The 22,541-nt window shown below is 34.8% G+C and overlaps 1 protein-coding gene across 2 annotated transcripts; it reads left to right on the top strand.

Annotated features, from left to right (window-relative positions):
- The first annotated feature begins 1,324 nt into the window (after positions 1-1,324).
- On the top strand, positions 1,325-21,580 carry LOC128677942 (17-beta-hydroxysteroid dehydrogenase 13-like). 2 transcript variants are annotated; one of them, XM_053759122.1, is made up of 8 exons: positions 1,325-1,482; positions 2,437-2,501; positions 16,086-16,245; positions 16,661-16,812; positions 17,910-18,087; positions 18,506-18,691; positions 19,039-19,221; positions 19,913-21,580. In XM_053759122.1, exons 2-8 carry the CDS (start codon positions 2,440-2,442, stop codon positions 19,985-19,987), a joined length of 996 nt encoding a protein of 331 aa, XP_053615097.1. In that variant the 5' UTR covers positions 1,325-1,482; positions 2,437-2,439; the 3' UTR covers positions 19,988-21,580. The 2 variants fall into 2 exon arrangements, with proteins under 2 accessions (XP_053615097.1, XP_053615105.1); XM_053759130.2 differs by lacking the exons at positions 1,325-1,482; positions 2,437-2,501 and adding an exon at positions 8,213-8,378.
- The last annotated feature ends 961 nt before the right edge of the window (positions 21,581-22,541 follow it).

Raw genomic sequence — 22,541 nt, 5'->3', positions numbered from 1 at the left:
CCTATTTTATTTGTTATCAGTGACGTAACTGCGCTCATGAAGGACCTGTTTGTCTGTACTGATAGTGCTGTTTGGGTGGCTGGTATTGGCCCTCACAAATTTAGTCGAGTCGAATAGGTACGATAGATAAAGAAGTGGTGTGTAATTATACCCGGGCCCGTTGAAAAATCCTGGATGAGGAAAAAGGAAAGGCCTATAGTTTTCAACAAGTTTATTACTGATATTTTGTATAAACGTCAGCGCAAGTCAAGTAGTTTAAGTGACGTATCCATGCATACTATTCACAAAAACTTAATTTTACATGGTTGACGCACCAGGAAAATATAAATTTGGTTCTTCCTCATTCCAAAAATAGTCACTGAGCCATAATCTAACCATTGCGCATTGTAATAGATACAGACGGAAACATCAACAACATACATTTCTTTTATCTATGTCAACAACAAATGCATTGTTTACTTTTTAAATTTATTTTAAGTGACAGAAAAAAATGGCCGAGCTATTTAACTGTACAGATTTTTAAAATTATACTAGTTATAGTACAGATTAGGCACCCTCTTTAATTGCTGAAGTGTAGCTTAATAATTATTAGGTATGTACTTACCTAGGTATCTAGTTAGAAAAGTTTAAATTATGTATATACATCTATTTCAATTTTAGTTTAAATAATATGCTTAGAAAAAATAAATCAAGGTCTGTCAATATCTGTCTTGCTTTATTTTTTCTAAGTATTTATTGTCTTCCCAATTCTTTTAAAACATATACAATCAGGAAATATCTAAGTATAATTATATATAAAGTTAAATTTAAATATGGTATGGACACAGCAAATATTCGCGGAATATAATGTTGAAGAAATTTTCTTTGCTTTTTCTAAAGCGTTTCCTAAATTTTAAGCGTTGTTATAGAATGCATTTACCTCACAACGATAAAATAATACATTGGTAATATGTCATGTTGTTTAACACATAACAAACTTAATGGGAATAAAGCAGGCAAACCTACTGTCTTAAATCTTAGAGGATCTAAATAAAAAGTTCCATGTAACTTTGCCAAATTTCCATGGAACTTGGGTTATCATTCAGTCTGCTGGATGGAATATTGCTAGCAGTTTGAATCTAGAATCTATCATATAGTATCTTCCGAAATATCCCATAGGTCAACGTCTATTAATTAATTTACTAAAAACTGAGAACTGCTTTGCCAAATCTGGTCAACCATGGGTGAACCTGAGATGTATTTTTCATATAACCTCACTTTTAATTCTAAAAAGCTCCAGCCACTGCAAAGAACGATAAAATTATGACTGAACGGACCTTGACTCGACCCAATTACGTTTCTGAACGCATCACGATCTCGTCAGATCAGAACGGAGACAGAGTTAGTTATATCTCAGTGCGTAGTGTGGACGCGCGCGTTTTGCAATAATCTCCCGCCATTTAATTGACAGTTCAGTGTTTGTTGTTTTTAAATTGGAACACTGTAAGTTTTTTTTTTTCTTATCGGCCAGAATTGTTTTGCTTTATTATTATTTGTGGTAGATTTGATTTTTTAATGATGATAATATTTTTAGCCGTGTGTAAACCAGCCTTTAGGTTAGGTATATAACTAGGTAAATAGGTATGTTGGTAATTGATAGATTGTAACCAAGGGCAGTATGTCAGTAGTGTATAATCTATTTCAATGAAATTTATAAAATCGAGATGTAAACTATCTTGCACAGTTTAACGCGTTATTTTGAGATAGTGATAACGTTAATTTTCGATTGTGTGTTGCTGAAACGGCGCTTCCGTTTCAGCAACACACAATCGAAAATTTCATCATTCATTTTTATAATAGATTTTTCTTGAAATAAAAAATAGTCACAAGACGATGGTGGCATGTACTTATTCATTGCAATTAATTGACATAGCACTTGGTTGATACGTGTGTCATTAAGTGCCATTTACAGCTTGGCTACTTAATTTAAACATTCGCACTACTCTTTAAGAGGCAAATAAATTGTTTTTAAAAGGTACGTGTAATTTATCTAAGTACTTAACCAAATAAATATTAACCTACTTATATAAGGTGATTATCATAGTCGGAGTGTGTAATTCACATTCATGATTTACCTACATGTCCGCTTTCTTGTGTTATTACCTCATTTTAAGCATATTTATTATTATTATTTATTTCATTTTGCCCTGAAACTTAAAAATTAATGAGACCAAATGTGCAGTGACAATCATAGTGAAGTCATTAAAATTCCGCACCTAGTTTTATCCCCTAGCAAAACAAAGTTCATAACAAATTGCCGATAAGTATACATACTTAGTACTTCGCGATAATCCGAAATTTCGTCAACGAGATAATGTGGCCGTACGGTCTCAGAAACAAATTAAGTACTTGAAACATTCTGGAATTTCAATCTACTTATGGTTTTCCCGCTTTCAGAAAATGGCCACTGCGGCAGTGAGCAAGAACGGCGCGACACAGACGCTCATCGACAAAGCACCATGGTAAGTATAATAAGTATTTACCAACATTCTAAAAGTCTTTACCATGGAGTACATACATGGAATAGAATTACATGTACAAGTAAGCAAGGGTTCCAATCCGTGCTTACGTGATGGACTATCATCAAGTTACAATATTAGTTACAGAATTAATATACGAGTATGATCAAAATATAGGTGCAACGTTTCGGCGAACACCAAAGTGCACGAATATTAGTTGTTAATAGTACTAGTGTACTGTTAAATAGGTACGTATTTTAAATATTTACACTAGTAAATATTTGAAATACGTACCTATATTAAAAATATAATGTTTTGATGATATCAACGTTGGGACGTTGGGTAACTCTTATCGTTCCCAAATTATAAAACTGATATCACTTTATCAGTACATGGGGCATTCACACAGAAACGAGTGACTATGATGCATTTAAAATTCGCTAAGATAAATATTTCGGTAATAAATCTTTATTTTTCTATGTTTTGTATTTAAAACGATAGTTTTTTGTCATGACGACGGACTTGCCTAAATCTTAGATACAATAACTTTGGCAAAGATTAATTAAAGATTCATTAAAATGTTACGTTACATTTAAGGTCTGCTCTTTTAGTAATTTGTCTCCGTCGAACTTCCGAAGAAAGTACGATGTTAGATGTTCGATGATGACGAAGTTCGATGGAGACAAATTACTAAAATCGCAAGAGCTCAGATTTCCCATCTTCAATATCGCATATCATATCTTGATGCTGTTACGATAGATCTTATCCTTTTATCTTATTATATAGGAGTATTTCACAATTCTTTCGGAATGTTCATAAAATCCCAAGCATATTTTCATAGAATTTCAAGAAATCCCTCAGACTCCACGCACATATGATTCAAACTGTTGTATTAACGGCACTAGGCTAAGATTACAATTCTGCACGCACACCAATAACCAATCAGATCGACAAAATGACCATATTAGTATTCTCGAAATAGTGCAATTCGGAAGGAAAGGTCTGAGTTTGCGGTCGGCCATGTTGCATCACTGCACGCGTCGTCCATTGACCTTTAGCGATGCATGCGCGACATTGAAAGTGGGAATTTCAATATTGGGAATTTTAGCGCATGGGTTTTGGCTTACATTCTTGATGAAATTTGAAAAATTTAATCTGTTATATATGAAACGTTCAAATATATTAAACTTACGTTTAAAACTAATATAGCAGGTGTTCCACAAGGGAGTCTTTTAGGTACCACTACGATACATAAAAGATTAAAAATTGTTTGTACACTTTGTCGGCATAATAGATCTGGTTTTCAAATATTATAGTTAAATTATTTAATAAGTTATAGTTTAATAATTATAACAATAAAATATAGTTTTAGTAAAATTTTTGTTATTTTAGCCGCATTTATTACTAAATATAATGTAGGTAGTTAATTATTTCGGCTTATCAATTATGTATTATCATTCTATGATCGAATGATGATGATAAAATTACAATACAATATTGTTATGTACACATCGAGATAAGGAGTGGTTTAGTGACTGTTTAAAAATAATCATATTCACGGAAGCGGATGCAGAAACCACCAGTATGTAGCTCAATATTTCCTGCCTCTCTGATAGTTATTAACAAGAATGACAATGACAATGTTATGGTTCGCTTGTTAACAGGTAACAGATAACTATTCCCAGTTCAGCTATATCGAGTGAAATTCAATGTAACCTTTACATTAATAAAATGTTACATTGAATTTCATGGGGAAATAATAGATAATAACAATAGGGAAATAATTATACCGATGCAATGTAATATAATAATATTACAATTATTTCCCTAAATACATTCGGTTACATTGAATTTCACTCGATATAGCTGAACTGGGTGAATAGTTATCTGAAGTTATCATCGTTATCACATATATGTGACCCTTTTTGATGGACAGGTAATGCTTTTAAATTTATATGCCGTGTTTGTATTCTGGGTTATCTGTGTTATTGAAGTAAATAACATTTATTATTTTATTAGTGCTGATTACGATCATAAACCTATTGTTACTTATTAGATATGTTAGTTAACAGTTTGTCTGGGATGAGCTGCGTTTGGTAAACTAGTTTGTCTTCAAATCTGCACAGACGCATCTTCTTTGTACTCCTCTCGAATCGGAGGTTGGCATGATGCTATCATGGCGAATAGAGTTTCATATCTAACGTGTTGTGTATCTTTATGTCTATTCGTGGCAACCGATTTTGATCTAGTTTTTTTTTTTTTCATTTGAAAGAGAATTTTATCGAGAGTGTCCTTAGCTATGCAAAATGTATGTTCAAGCATTTGGAAACCGTCGGTACTTTGCTAGCAAATGAGTGGATGCCAACAACTTCAATTTTGGGAGTTTCTTTTATTTTTTAATTAATTTTTTATTACTTTCGAACCGGCTGCACGAAACAGCGAGGTGGTACTGCGGCCGAACCAGTGGCACAGGTCTCTTAACCGGAAATGGCTTTTCCCTGAACTTCATTTTTGCCTTTATGGATGATCCAATTTTGGATGATAAGCTTTTGGTGTTAGGCATAATGTGACCAAAGACAGTAAACTTTCTTCGTTTGTTGGTGTTCACAAATTCACTAATATTAACCATGTTAAAAAGTCACTAAGTACCTATATAATGACTATTAATTGAGGTTTTTTTTTATTTGTATCGAAACATAAATAATTTTACGTCTCTTGTATTAAATAATGTATTTTCCACCATAGTTTTCCACTGAAACATATGGAATTATGTCATGAGTGTCAGAAAGAAACCAGACCACGATCATAAAAGGCAATATCTATCCATAATTTCTATACAAAACAAAAATAATCGCCATATTTGTGTTCTCACTATCACGATTGTGTAATCACATGTCTCAGCTAGTGTCAAGGTTATTGCTGATCGATCAACTTACAACATAGCGTTGGTCACTCGGAAACCAGTCTATTGCATTTGCTTGCTAATGTTTGAGAACATTATTTTTGGAAACTGTTATAAAATTTTGCAACTGTTAACTTTTGGCTAAACACACGTCAGGATTCCGCGAAGGTCGGAGATAAAGTGACAATTTTGCATATATTTTGTTAGGAGTGGGTTAACTGCATAATAATTAGTAAGAGTGAGTTGCACCAGTCAAGTTTGACGTTAACTTTACGTATGACATCCAAGGAAGGATATGGAGTGGTCCTATTCTAAGGCGGAACCACACGCCCAATAAGACGCCATCGATACATCATTATTTGTGCATTTGTGATATTTTTATTATTCTTAATCATGTGTCATCCTAACGTCAAAAAACTTTAATGTCATCCGTATTCTAGTAGGCAGGCGGAACAAATTTAGTGGCAAGTCTGTAGATAAGGACACGAACGTGATAAACATACCAATATACAAACTAAACTAACACCTTATCTCGGTGTGTGTCTGTCTGTCTTACGTGATCTCACTGCTGATGATAGACACAAATGGCGTTACTAATTACGACAGTTTTATCTGTAGATATTACTACATGTAGTTTCAAAATTTCGCTTATTGTTCGTATTGAACAATATATTATTGAGACAATGTTAACAGGGTAGATGACAAGGTCAGAAAATTGTATAATTATAATGTGCTCTAGAGGAAATATATTTAAGATCATTGTGATAATTTCTAAACTTTTCATAGCATAATGTCTTACGGATTATTGTTATGGGGTAATGCAGCTGATATTGGAAAAAATTTTGTTTTACAGAAACGAGCAATTCGTTTTATTTATGGGCTTAAGCCACGGGATTCCTTGCGAGAATTATTCAAATCGATAAATATTATGACTGTTGCATCTCAGTAAATCTTCGACGTACTTATTTTTGTTAAATCTAACTTACACCTGTATAAAACATTGAGCGATGTTAACAGTGTAATCACTCGTAATAGGCATAAACTTTGTATGAACCGATTCCGACTTAAAAAGGTTAGGCGGTCTTTCGTGGGTCAAAGTGTAAAATTGTTCAATAAACTCCCTGTAGAGGCTATTAACTTGCCAATGCCAAAATTTAAATCATATATTAAAAATGCTTTAATGGATAATGCTTATTACACAATTAGCGACTATTTAAATGATAAAAAACCTTGGACCCTTCCTAAAACTTCCACCTCTCACACTTGATCTTTCCTTTTTATAATTATTTATATATTTTCTTGACATGTTTATTACATATATATTTTGATATTTACTTGTAAAACATATACGTGATTTGTGATCTTCAAGTGTCTGAAATTAACATAGGTATCTATTATGTTAGATTATGGAGATCGAGTACGTGATGAACACTCAAATAGTCAAACCGGTAGCGGCGTCGTGGGTCGGGTTGGGAGGTTCCCTCTATTGTGGTTGAGCTTCGCGATGGCTGACTCACGCGTCAACTCGAGAACGGGTGCTGCCTGGGGAACTGGTCAGCTCGATCTTTTATTAAGTTTTTTTTGTTTGCTTATAACCCTTCTGGCATAATAGGGACCAACACTGTTTGAATGAGTTTCTTTCGGCATTTCTTCCCGGCAGTGGTCCGAAATGCTAGTAGTAAATAAATTCGACCATAATAAAAAACTTAAATTTTGAAACAAATTTTATTAAGAAGTCATTAATATAAACACAACAATTAAGGTAGCTATCCAACAAACACACTTAGCTGTTTTTGCTAAGATTTTACTCAAGTCCACAAAAATGTGTGATTTTATTTTTATCATATCTTTGAAAGCATTGCCATTATCACAATTTTTTTTTTCACCACAGTGTTTCAAATAATATAAGAGCCTTCGAATACCACCAAGTCACCAAAATAAAAATTAGTCATTTAACCTATTGCGATTTTTTAATTGTTAATTAAACGATAAGTATATATTTTTTAATACTCGCAAGCATAGAGTGGCTCCTATTTTTTATACTATCAATCAGGCAAACAGGCATGCGGCTTACATTTATGGTAAATGGTCACCGCAGCCTACGGTCACCTGAAAATCCAGACGTAGGTATCTTACGTTGTCGTACGTACCGACTATGTTCCAGTACCATATAATTACACAGAATCTCTTACCCTTCACACCGACACGCAACGAACTACAACTGCAAGCACCATAATATACCCATTAGGTACCTACAATGTCGAGAAACAGTAATTAAAAAAAGAAAAAATATTACTAAATTTTAACTTAAAACTTCACAATCAAATCAAACATTATATCGATGTACCGGGCTCGATAGCGACCTCTGTCTCGGATAGATAGGAACGTGGGTTCAATTCCCGCTCTGTTCCAGAATTACCTCTACTAGGTACACACTGTTCCGGAGGAATCACTATACTCGTTACTATTTCCAAAATCAAATATTTTAATTAAATAAATAAATATATTAGGACAAATCACACAGATTGAGCTAGCCCCAAAGTAAGTTCGAGACTTGTGTTATGGGATACTAACTCAACGATACTATATTTTATAACTAATACATATATAGGTGTAAACATCCAAGACCCGGGTCAATCAGAAAAAGATCATTTTCCATCATGACCCGACCGGGGATCGAACCCGGGACCTCTCGGTTCAGAGGCAAGCACTTTACCACTGCGCCACCTTGGTCGTCAATACTAAACATTTCAATAAAAAAGCAGGATACACGCGAGGATGACCAGTCGCGCTTGCACTAGCTCGATGATGCAACCTTTAATTTATTATGCAATTAGTTGCACTTAGCTGCAACTCGACGCATAGTGAAAGTTGTGCTGCTAGCTAATACCCGTTTCGATTTGCTTGTGCCTAAGTATTATGTGGTTTAAAATTTCGTTTGTGAAGAACGGGAAGAAGAGGAACGTTGTCTTGCTCAGGTTGGTGATGATTTAGCGAAATAGCTCAGAAAATGTAATTTACATTGAATGGCCAATCTAAAAGTTTTTATAAATCGGCGAAAAAAAAATTCTCATCGGTCCAAAATCCTTTACAATATCAAAAAAACAAAGTCTTCTGCTGCGTCTGTCTATGTCTGTTCGTGTTTAACTCGAAAACTACAGCACGGATTTCGATGCAGTTTTTAATAATAGGTAGTTTAATAATAGATTACTGAGGCAAGTTTAAGTGTGTAATTTATAACGATTTTACCCAAGCAAAGCCAGGACGGACCGCTAGTGTTATATATATATGAAAACATAATATTAAATAATATAAGATTATGTTTGTTACGAAAAATTTTTAATGACTTTCTGGGAAAATGGAATTTACTATACTACCGGCCCATAGATATCAGAATATATCCGACCCGTCCCGTTCGCTCTTGTAAAATTGCATTTGATTATACCTTCATCTGAAATCACTCTATCGTTCAAAAGAAACTGCATCAAAATGCTATGCGTCATTTTAAATATCTTCCTTATATATTAAAGGGTGAGACAGACAGCGGGAAGCGATTTGTTATAATATGTAGATTATAATTTCGACAAAATATTATATTATAGCACTAGTTATCAACTCCATACTGATAAACATTGCTGACAAAACAATGAGTGAATATATAATACATTGTTGACCTTAATTAACATGCAGCAAGTACTTTATGCAGTTTCCCGGGTAAATGATCTTGACAACATTTACTTTCACTTCTGCACAATAAACTCATTGGGCCAATGACAGATACGTTACATTTATTAGCCTTTAGAAAAAAGAAAAAAATCACATGTCAAAAACATCGAAGTTGATACAAGCTATATGGGATTAAATCGCTCTTTGCTTTTTCATATGGATAATGATCAATAAAAAAGAACAAGTTTATTTGTTAGACAAATAAAAAAAAACTACTTTCAATATTAATTTCGCTATACAAACCGAATTTCATGAAACATGGCTAAGAACACTCGGGATAGAATTATCTATGACACAAAAAAAAAAACTAAACGAAAATCGGTTCATCCGTTTGGGAGCTTCGATGCAACATACAGATACACAGACAGACACGTTAAACTTTTAACTCCCCTCTTTTGCGTTGTGGGTTAAAAAATATAGTTATAGTATTAAAAATATACTTCATCTTCATAAACTTAACAATTCCTAAGACCTTTGTGGAGCCACAACATATGCGGACTCCACGGGCGCTTTGGGAACCGCCAATCTATACTGTAACAGATATATGTACCACAAAAATTCTTCACAGTTTTAGAGTTTATCGCGTTCAAATATACAAACACGATTTTATTACAAATCAAGTGACAATGACAACATAAAATCATTCCACCGAAAACTCACCTCATTGGTCAAATATTGTCCCATACCGAATGTGTATGCGCAATCTCATCAAATCCGCGTTAAAACCAACAAAGCGCGTCGAAAAATCTGTCAAAACAAAGAATGGACTGTAATGGACATTCGTTGGACAAAAAGTGGACCATTTTAAAGCCTTTCTTGCTCATAAGCTAGTAATTTGTAGCTTAATTAAGCATTATTTAATTAATATAATACTAGCATTTCCCGCGTCTTCGTCCGCGTATATTTTCACCCGCCATTTCCTTTGGCTTTGATTTTAGAAAAAAAGTAGCTTATGATTGCACGGGTGTCTGTATCATGACAAATTTGCTACATATATTTTTATCTGTTTGAGTGAGTGTGGTTTCCTTCAAGGAAATCGTCGTACTAAAAATGTTCGGTGTTATTTTATGTGGCGCTTGCGCATCTATAAGCGCGTGAGTTTCAAGTTTAAGGTCGTTTTCGCAAGACGTGGTTATAATGCTACGTTGTTTGTGTTCGTGACCGGTATAATACGGAGCGGCATTGTACAGTTGACCGCACATCAAGTCGCTGGACTTCTATGCGACTATAATAGCGACGAATCTACAATTATTTTGGGTAGCTTGATATTTTGTGAACTGTACCTGCGTACCTAATGATCAATAGGTATTTTTAGACATCGAATGATTCCAAAGCTCAAATGGACTTTGTTACTGGTTGAGGAAAATCATAAATTTTTTTACATCACTAAATGGAATAGAATAGAGGTTTTACGTAGCTGTTATGGTTATTATCCAAGTGGTATTGATTTGTCTGAAGCGAAGACAAAACATAATGTACCAGCTGCCTTTCTTTCCGTGCGTACAGTAAAAGTCGGTCAAGGGACTGAGTTGTGATTAAATTCTAATCAGAAGTGTACGTAATAGCAATAACAAAAATGTAATCTTTGTGTAGATTGACACGATATTCTTATAGTCGTATTCCTCATGGCTGAGCATCTGGCTGGCTTAAGTGTAACATACACAACGAATTTTTTGGCAACATTTATGATTTTAGGTTTGCTATGCCATCTCAATAATTGTCTATAATGGGCATTCGCTGGAGCTAAAGTGTGCCTTTTTAAAGTGTTCTCAGCAGGCCTACCATCAACTTTTACAGAACGATTCCAATGCAACTCAGTTCAATTTAAAAACCTAAAATACAAAAAATTAAGTCGATAATACCAATATGCGATGCGGTTCAGTTTAGGTCGTAAAGTGGATCGCGTTAAGATGATGGTAAGCCCTCAGATCATCACACAACTAAAGCTTCAAAAAGAGTTAAGGTTTTGTTAAGCAAACTGGTTTGCCACCGCTTCATTTTTTTTAAATGTTATCGCCACTACCAAAGACCTATTAATTTTTAGTATAGCAGCTCTTTGCTCAGGCAACAGGCAAGTGACGATGTGTTGTCAGACCGGTTCTGACACGGCCAGTGCATATCAGTAGGGACCTGATTTTTATACCAAGGGCATCTTCTAGTTCAGAATGCAAGTTTTATAAAGGTGACTTCCATGCACCTTATCAAGATTATAAACTACCTTTTTACTAAGAAGCTTGGGGTTTTTCGGCTGTGGTTTTATGACTATTTGCATAAGAATATCTCGAAAAATCGGAATCTTAATACGTATCCTCTTTGGGAACGCTGTTGTCTAGCAGTTAGTCAAGAGTTTAAGCACAAGACATTTTTTTATCTTTCTTAATTTTTCGTCAAGGGTCAATCTGTGGTTGGTGAAGGGAAAGCAGAATCTTGGAATTAACTGATAATTTTAACAATACCGCCATGTACCTATCATGAGCCGAAAAAAGCAAAGCAAAGCAAAAAGCGTATGAAAATGCGCACGAACTGGTTTCCAAACTCCAGATATCGGGCTCCTGGCATGGATGATGTGGGTCTTCTGAGGCGGAAACTAAACGCCACAAAGCCTTCACATATTTCTTACATTTAGTTAATATAGAATTATTTCTCACCCATGAGTTGCAAAACAGTTGCCTCATTCGTTTGCGACAGACGTTGCATTTGCCCGTGTGTTTGCCCACGTCGACTAGGCTGATCGTTTCGAAAAGTCCGCACGGACCTTCAACCGGCTTTTTGTAAATGTTTTTGTAAAATGTGACTACTTAATGCCATACACTGACGACGACTTCGGTGGCGCAGTGGTAAATTGCTTGCCTCTGAACCGAGAGGTCCCGGGTTCGAACCCCGGTCGGGTCATGATGGAAAATGATCTTTTTCTGATTGACCCGGGTCTTGGATGTTTATCTATATATGTATTTGTTATAAAATATAGCATCGTTGAGTTAGTATCCCATAACACAAGTCTCGAACTTACTTTGGGGCTAGTTCAATCTGTGTGATTTGTCCTAATATATTTATTTATTATTTATTTATTTATACACTATATGCAGATAGTTCGCTAGTACATTGGTGGACTCGGCATACATTGTAAATTTTCCATTGCGCTAAATAAAACCTATCATACAAACAACGCAGTGTTCATTCATTCTCGTCGACATTGTCTGAATTCGGCTATAGTGTGTGAGCGGCATAACACATACAGCAGTATCCCATCTTTGTTTGCAGCGTATTCTGTCTTTGCATCAATCTCTCTCGTTCTCTCATCTCCGCATGTTCCGGTTGCCTTCAGGGCTGTGATGCCGCGAAGCTGGGGGTCTGCGTAAAAATAACCTTAAAATTTTGATTCGGCTGTGTTTTTACAAGCGGCCGCCTGCCTAACGTCAACTCTCCTTGGGAATGCTATTGTTGCTTATTAGCTGCCTAGGCTGTGGGCTGTGGGTCCCAGTCGCCTCATAAGACATCCGCGGGAGCGGAACGCTACCTAGGGCGGTGTTAGAAACACAATTTTAGTTACAATTTCTTATTTATGTACTTCTAAACTATCGTCAATCTTCTTTCAATAAATTTCTCCATGTTCGTGATGATACATTTTTAGTTTCATTAATACATTTAATACAGTCTTATTCAGGCGGAAGTACACATAAGCTATCTTTACGTCACTATTTTGACTCATTTTTGCAAACGTTGATTTTAATGTGGTGAAAATGTCACATTGCATCGCTGTGCATACTAACCTTGTAAATAATTCGATATTCCTTATTAAGTATTAATTTTTACCATAAGTAACATGGAATTAGCACCTACTACGTAAGAAGTACTTATTAAATCCATAACAGACAAAGCCCACTTACATTTTATGTAGGTAATATATTTCTTTTATCTATGAGTTTATAACTTACTAAATCCATGATATATGTATAGTTATCTATACTATTATTATAAAGAGGTACCTAAGCAGTGTTGGTATAATGGTTAATCGAAAGGTCCCAGGTTCGAATCCTACTCGTGCTACATGAATTTGTATACTAATTTGACTCATGTGTTGTTCATCGTCCACCACTTGCTTCCGGTGAAGGGAAACATCGTGAGAAAACCTGCACACTGGTTGATTCTTATTAACTTGTATATGAAATGGAGAAGGCAATGCAAACCTTTCCATTAATAATGCCAAGAAAGTTGTGTGTTTCATTCCACATAATAACCACGACCCTCAGCCATGAGGAATACGACTATAAAGAAGACCTAAGCGTTTGTGACTTTGTGAGTTTGTATGTATGAGGCGGGTGATCTCCAAAACTACCAAATCTATTTCAAAAATTCTTTCACCATTAGAAAGGTGCATTATCCAAGATTGCTACTGGCTGTTTTTATCTCAAAATGCTCACGAGGGCGAAGCCCCAGGCAACATCATGTTTCTTATAAGTTTATAACAGCGTTACACTAAAGTAAATTAAGTTATTCATATGGCGTACAAGCATAAACTTCAACCTAAATGCTGTTTACTTTCGAGTGGCTGCTTCCTCATCCTCATACGCAAACGCCGATGAGGTCATCCTGACATTTCTGGACAAATTGCTATAAATTTAAATAAATATCACAGAGACTTGATAAAAAAATATACTCGTTTTCATTTTGTAGCAAATTTCTGTAAAAAAGACTTTTACAAAATTCAACACTAAATGAATCCTAAAGGATCTCAAACAATATGCAAAGAAGTAGGTATCACAAGATATATATTATTTTTATCCCAACCTTAACACTAATATCCGTGAAGCTAGTAGTTTGTAGCTTTTTGGGAAATCACGTTCCATATATAAAGAGAAAAATATTTATGATTTTGTTTATTTGTTTGTAATGAAATAGTACATCAGCAAATCCAGTAACGATCTAAAAACGATAAATCGACCTACAAACCACAATTAGTTACAAGTATGAATCAATTTACCAAGTTACCACTAATTTACCTACATCACTATTACTCGACTAGCTAGCACATCAAGCCATTTGAAAATATCCTTTATCACCATTTATTAGAGTGTCATTTCATTTTGAAGTAGATACTGTTATTAGTATATTCTCATACATAACTTCTTCATCAATCGTCATGATATGATCGTCACAACAGTATACTTTTGATAAAAACTACATATGGATATTATATGGATCGTACCTAATATGAACCTGATAGTTCAGATGATAAACACATTATTTTAATACGATAAACCCGTATGATAAAATTATTTATCGGAAGAGGTTTAAAGGTCTCAAGAATTAAATAATATTTGCGTCATAATAGTATTTTTGTCTAATATTCATCATTATAATTTGAAAGCAAGAAAATAATTCTGTAAATCATTTACTACAGAACATTATAAATGATGTAAGAGAAGACAGAAAGCCTGCTAGTATATCGTAAACATAAAAATAATGAAATTTATGTTTATCTATCTATATATAGATAAAACTCTTGCGTTACTGAGTGACTGTTTGGCTGACAACGTGTAGCCGAAACTACTGGACGTAGAAAGCTGAAATTTTGTGTGTAGATTTCTAGGACAGTGTAGGGGAGCACTAAGAAGGAATTTATATAATGTTTTCTATAATGGTAGGTTAAGTGTGGTGAGATAAATAAAATAAATAAATTCCTGAAATTCGCATGGGAAACGGATTTTTACTCACATTGACGACCTCGATGGCGCAGTGGTCTTGCCACTGAACCGAGAGGTCCTGGGTTCGATCCCCGGTCGGGTCATGATGGAAAATTATCTTTTTCTGATTGGCCCGAGTCTTGGATGTTTATCTATATATGTATTTGTTATAAAATACAGTATCGTTGAGTTAGTATCTGTCTCGAACTTACTTTGGGGCTAGCTGAATCTGTGTGATTTGTCCTGATATATTTATTTATTTATACGAAGTTGTGGGCAAAAGCTAGTGTTACTATATATTTTTTAGAAGATTCGTACACAAAGACTAACAATTTACAGCAATGTTATCAAGTTCTAGTTCAGAGGTTCATCTTTAGTGAAAAAGACTGCAGATAACATACTACACTTTAGTGAACTCAAAGTGATAATTTTGTTTATGTTTACGTGTTAGTAACTTGATTCGTTTCTGTTATTTAGTTTCATCAAGTTTAGAGGGAAGGATAATACGAAACAATGTCGAATATAGAAGAAAGTTGCTTTGCTTAAATCAAACCGCGTGATATGGGAAAACTATTGGTAATACAAGAATTATTGCCTTACTCAATCTAATGTTTTAGATCGATTAAGGCAATTAACTATAAGTAGGTATAAAGTAAAAGGTAAAAGATAAATGACATCCTATAAAATATTATAGATATGCGAAAGTTTATGAGGATGTATCTGTGTATATTTGTTACTCTTTCACGCAAAATCTAATCAAGGGATTGTTATGAAATTTAGTACTCGGATAGAATATAACCTGGAATAACACATAGAGTACTTTTTATTCCAAAGTGTCCACGGGAACGAAGCACCGGGGTGCAGCTAGTACGAAATAAATTTGTATAATGAAAAACACGTGTAATCATGCTAAAATATGTTTACACGTGTTCTTCATCACAAAATTTGTCAATTTTGTCATAGATACTTATTTAGCACATGACATATGTTCAAAGTCTACATCTCAAATCATAATCACGATAATTAATTGAAATAATATGATGGTTATTCTCAAACTAGTCAAATTAGATACTTTTTTCTAATGTCGAAAACAAATTATATATATATATACTCTTTGCAAAATCTACACCACGCATTGTTATGATATTTAGTACACGGTTAGAATATAACCTAGAATAACATAATTTTTATCCCGAAATTTCCACGGGAGCGAAGCCCCGGGGCGCCGCTATTGTACCTATCTATGATAATTAGTGGAATTTTCCTCATTTCCAGGACTGACGAGCAAGGCATCGCCATGAAGGTATACCAGTTCGTGACCATAGCGCTGGAGGTGTTCATTCTGTACGTCAAGATGACCTGGACCTGGATCTACTCTTACTATTTGTTCTTCGTACCCCCAGAGCCGAAGAGTGTTAAGGGAGAAATCATATTGGTAAGTCAGTCTTCTCTTCATAGTTGCATGGATATACGTGGAATGAAATGAAAATGAAAAATACACAACAACTTTCTTGGCATTGCCATTGCCGTCTACTTCAATTTCATACAAGTCAAGTTTATAATTAATCAGTGTGCAAATTCTATGCCCTCAGCCACGCCAGTATCCTTATCAGGTCAAACTGCTTAAGAGTTTTCTTTGTTCATTCCACTGCGCACTGATGCGGTTAGGGGAATGCGCCTCATTGATAAATATGGGCACAAAAGTAAAACCTAGATCCATCGCACGCTGCTATCAAGGGAGTATGAGAATAGGCAATTAGTCATACTTCAAAAAGCAAGTTTAAAAGAGAACCTTCAACGCAGGCACGGTCTCCATCTCACCTCCAAAAATCTCATATCATAATAATCAGATTACAGGAGCTGGTCACGGTATGGGTCGAGAGACAGCGCTGCGGTTTGCCAGGTTGGGAGGAATCTTGGTCTGCGTGGACATCAACCCTAGCGGCAACCAGACCACAGTGGACATGATCAAACAGGAGAAGGGGCAGGCTCACAGATATGAGTAAGTTTTCATGTAGATTTTTTCACAATAGGCAAAAACATAAACTGTTACTTTTCTAGATATAGGTGTAGTTTTTAATATATTGTTATATAGGGTAGGTTTTAGAACCAGAATTCTACTGGTTTCACCAAGATATCATGATGAAACTTCCTAATTTTCTTAATATAATTTCACATATATAACTTAAACTTTTATAGCTATAACGAGTGTGTAATCTATATTTGGCTAAAACAAAGATGGCGTAACATTGTAATGTTCTTCGTAACTGAATGAATAAAAAATCAAACCAATTCGAGTGATGCTTCTTTTCTCTCCATACAGTCGGTGAGGTCGTCTACACGAGGATAATATGTAATATCTTGTAGTCAAATCAGTTTGACCCACAGATTTATATATTAACCTAGTCTGTGTTTTGACCAAATAGTTTGGCTATGAGGAAGAAGAGCTTAACCATTAGACCATAACTTCTAAAGTACATAAAGATCAGTGAATTTGGGTTTACGTCAATCATGTGCAAACAATTTTGGCCCAACTCTTAAGTACCTAATTGATCGTTAATATTACCTTTTGCAATTGGCACGTGTAACCAGAAGGTAAATACGGAAAACTCAGTTATGTAGACGATTTCATTGAAATCTGTGATTTGCGAATCAATATAATGATCTCGGTTTTTAATATTAGGGTATGATCAAACCAGTTAGTGACTGTTTTTTTTTCGTTCTTTTTTGACATCTTCATTTATTTGATTAGCGCAATTTAGATATACCTACTAGTATCTCTTGTACTAAGCACCTATATGTATTGTTGGAGAATTATTCATTTTATCTATCATCAATTAATTTAATAACTTTGTTCTTGTCGGTGGAGCATTTTCCATCTAATTCTGTCCTCAGCCATTGAATTCACCTCCCTATACGACACGACATCTGCCTTCTCTTTTATTTCATCTAGGTATGCTCTTCTTGGATTTCCTTTTTTCATTTTATCTATATAAGTAAATGATTTGTTTTAAATTGTAACTTTCTGAAAAGATGAAACCGAGGACGTAATTTTTAATAGTGCAAATATTTCAATTTCATTTTCCTGCTTATTTTCAGATGTGATGTAACAAACCGCGAAGCAGTAATAGCGTTAGGGGAGAAAGTCAGACGAGAAGTCGGTGACGTCACGATGTTGATTAACAACGCCGGTATCATGCCCTGCAAGCCGCTCAGAGACACCTCCGAGAAGGAGATCCGTGCTCTTTTCGAAGTCAACATCATTGCTCATTTCTGGGTGAGTTATAGGGCCGGAATATACAAATGTGACCAGTATCGATCCAAAACTTTTCCTGTTATCAATGCCAAACTCCTGCCTCTGCAAATTAAATATATTCTTATGTGTGCACTCTTCAAAAACAAATTATGGATCATTCATTTTGTTAACAATCTCCACTCGATACTTTCACTTGTCTTTCCAAAAATAAATCCAGCTAATTAACATTGTTATTTAGTTGGATTCATAGATAAAAGATAATTCATGGATTGGAAGAGGCCTTTGCCGAAGAGAGGCATACAGATGTACTATTATAGTGAACACAAAACAATCCGTAACTAAGTTAAAACTAAAACTAAGAAAACCTTTAAACCATACTTTATCTGAAATAAAGGCTTTTTTTATTTTATTTAAATAACATTGTTGTATCGGTCCGTAGCTGGTGCAGACATTCCTCCCAGCGATGATGGAGCGCAACCACGGGCACGTGGTGGCGATGTCGTCGATGGCGGGCGTGATGGGGCTGCGCAACCTCGTGCCGTACTGCGCGTCCAAGTTCGCGGTGCGCGGCCTCATGGAGGCATTGCACGAGGAGCTCCGGGAGGACGTCAGGGATTTCAGTGGAGTCAGTGTTTTTATTCATTTATTCATAACTTTAATGCGCGTAATCACAACAATATACCTACTTAAAAATAGAAAAAATAGGATTTTAGATTTTAAAATTGTAATTGAAAATTTTCTATTTTTGTAACGTATATATTAGTCGATGATTTTGCCCTCGTTACATATTAAATCCCGCACAAAATCTCAGAGACAGAGGTGTCTGAAAATCAGCGTTATCTCTAACAAATCATACTAAGACAACTATTTTCATCTAACATTTAGTGATATGCTCTGTATGCGCACCAAATACAACAAGATATATTTGAAGACAACAAAAACTTGTGTCAAATAATACTTTCTCTATTTTAGATCAAGTTGACAGTGATCTGTCCGTACATCGTGGACACGGGGCTCTGCAAGAACCCCAAAATCAAGTTCCCGTCGCTCATGAAGATCGTGACGCCGGACCAGGCGGCCGACGCCATCGTCGATGCCGTCAGGAGGGATTACTATGAGATCACCATACCCAGTTCACTGTACTATATTAATTTGGTGAGTTTTGTTGTGAGACTTGCACTGGAATCTTGTGACTCGGTTTTAAGCAGATATTGAGCTGAAATTTTGTACATATGTTTAGTTTGACGGCTTCAGACGATGGAAATCCTCAAGATTGCACGGATATGATTTCATTGTCACGCATTGAATCCAATCTGAGTGTCAAAAATGTTGTTACAGTAAAAAACTTATGATTGAAGGTACCTGATTTACCTGGGTCTTAGATGTTTATATATGCATGTACATGATATTATAATATCTGAGTTAGTATCCCGTAATACAAGTCTCGAACTTGTTTCGATTTGTCGCGAAATAAAAACTAACCTCTTAAGGCAGAAAGAAGATGCCCAAGTAATTGTATCATCTATCATCTGTCTTACCAGAGCTAGACAAAGGTCGTCTGCTTGAGTACCTCACTCTCGTATATTACTGCCGCCAAACACCAGTGCTTGCATTTATTGAAAGTCGGTGGTAATATAATTACAGGATACTAATGCAATACCCTAAGCTTCAAAATTTAGATGGTGATTTAGGTAGATGCTACAAGAACACCACTTTCTTTACCATACGATTCAAGCAGGCCAGAAACAATACATACTTACTTGATCTTAACTTTAGATCTAGTTGTATTCACTAGAAGCTTCGATATCACATGTCTTTACTCATATAAAACGGATATCCTTTCCAGGTCTGCCGAGCGATGCCACGCGCCGTCCCATTACATCTCAAAGACTTCTTGGACTCTGGACTTGAGGCTCAATAAGGACTTTACCAAAATTTGAATAATTTAGAATTGAGTGTGCAAAATTTCGCGTCGTCGTTGCAACCTAATGTCTATACACTCTATGTATATACGTAATACATCATAGACAATGATAGTTACATACAGTTCCGCGCTAACTTCCTATCGTATACAGGGTGTTAGATTAAACAGTGTTTATTTTGAAGTCATGTACAGTATCATGAGTAAGTTCAAAATGAATGTAGTTTTCACACAAAATGTCAAGACAGGACATATTACAAGCACAACAGATAAATCAGCAGATACTAAATTATTCCTACGTGAGCCGGTAAGGCGACATCGGTGGAGTACGAAAGAACGCGCGAGGTTAACCGAATTATCAACATTCTATAGAATATTTTTTTTTGTATTTGCTTGTGTCATTTTTAAAGATTCAACTCAACAACTATGGCCTAGGTACCTACATTTATGTATATAATAATGAAGCATAAGAAATATGTGTATCTTTTGATGATCACGCAATAAATTCAGTTTTATGCTAGACGAACTCGTGAATATATAGATATTTTAATATCCGAATACGATGAAATGGCATTGTGCAGTTAAGCATAAGTTGTAATTGTGTCTAGTTCTTGTTAAAAATTTATAGGTACCTAATTCATAAAATGGAAAAATCTAAACACTCGCAAAAATTTTCGTGGTTTCCTGAAGTTCGTTTATAGAATTAGCATAAAAATAATGTAGTTACCTATCTATTTTAGGGTAATATGGGACAATAGTAAAGTAGAATAGGTATCGATCGATGATCAATTATCGAAAATGATCGATATCTAGGTTCATTTTCGAAATAACATCAGCATACTCGCATGTTTTGATCTATTTACAATATTTTGCTCTATCGATTGTGAAGCTTTCATATTATGCATCACTCAAATTGTTTTAGAAAACTAACATTAAATTTATAGTTTTAAAATTTCGTTGCATTTCTCATTACTAATGAATTGTTTTTACTATATATAAGATTATTTTTTTAATATAGGTAGAAAAGTAAGTGATACGATACTAATTGGCTTGGCGAGGTGGCGAAGGGCGTGTTTTGTTAAAAGTTGATTGATTCGTGTGTATGATAGATATAAGTTTTTTTATACATACCAATAAGTACTTATAAGTATTTTTTTAAACTTTTTACAATGGACCATGTACACAATTTTTTATTCTTACATGATATTGTAGCAAAAAAAATTTATGAAATATGAATTTATTTGTAGATAATCTCAAAATAAAAAGGTAATTGATTTAAAATTTGTTATTTACATGAAAATCACGCCATAGAAAATAGCATTTCGACTAATATTTTCTTGCCCTGCCTTATTTATATATTTTTTTAAATAACAAAATTATAATTTTTTTGTTTATTTGTAACTTTTTTTAATGTATATATTTTTTAATTCTACGAATGTGCCATTTATTATGTATGATCTGACATCACGAACAAAGTTTTGGAATTTGAATTATGTTATGTTGTACAGTGTGTGATATATAAAAATACATTTAAGGTGGTTGTGATGTTAGTTAAGTTGAAAGTGTGATGTGAAATAAAAACCGCAATATTTTTACTGTAGTTTATATTCATTACTTGACAACACAAGTCAACAAGAAAGAGAACAAAACATTCAAGTGTAGGGCAGCAAGGTTAGAGGGTTTTTCATCGAATGAATTTGTATGACGACAGAGCAATAAGCCGTGTAACTAATATTTGTTTTAAATAACTATTCGAAGGATTAGTAAAGTTACACAGCAATAATTCGCTATTTGACTAATATTTGTTTTTAAATACATACTCGAAATATTTCATCCATTTAGAAAAATGTATGTAAAAGAACCACATTGATTAAACAATGCTTTCAAAGATATGAAAATATAAATTTATTCATTTTATAACACGTTCAAATGCTGCATAGACTAAGAGTGGTGTCAGATACGGTGGCCAACCTAATTCTGAAATGCTGGGCTTCTATACATGTCCAATAAAAGAAAAATCTTTATTTAGACCACAAGTCCATTTTTAGTAAATACAAACACAGAAAAAAATAATTGACGACCTCGGTGGCGCAGTGGTAAAGTGCTTGCCTCTGAACCGAGAGGTCCCGGGTTCGATCCCCGGTCGGGTTATGATGGAAAATTATCTTTTTCTGATTGGCCCGAGTCTTGGATGTTTATCTATATATGTATAGTATCGTCGAGTTAGTATCCCATAACACAAGTCTAGAACTTACTTTCGGGGCTAGCTCAATCTGTGTGATTTGTCATAATTTATTAATTTATATTTACTTAATAATACACAAAACATCCATACTAGTCACTGTTGCCCAGTTCCGTGGGAGACTGCGCAACTGCGACTGATATAGGATATAGCGATTCATTTCGCAACAACTTTTGAACGGCCGAACCGATTTTAAACAAACATATCTAAGAACCATCGCGTAAAAATTAGCTACCAAATAAAAATAAACTGCACCCGTTGATGAGCTACGGTGCCACGTACACAGAGGCAGACACACTTATAACACCCCTC

The sequence above is a fragment of the Plodia interpunctella genome, chromosome 2 (assembly GCF_027563975.2).
Source record: "Plodia interpunctella isolate USDA-ARS_2022_Savannah chromosome 2, ilPloInte3.2, whole genome shotgun sequence".
NCBI classification, from domain to species: domain Eukaryota; kingdom Metazoa; phylum Arthropoda; class Insecta; order Lepidoptera; family Pyralidae; genus Plodia; species Plodia interpunctella.
The sequence above is the reverse complement of the archived record's forward strand: the minus strand, read 5'-3'. Positions and strand labels throughout refer to the sequence as shown.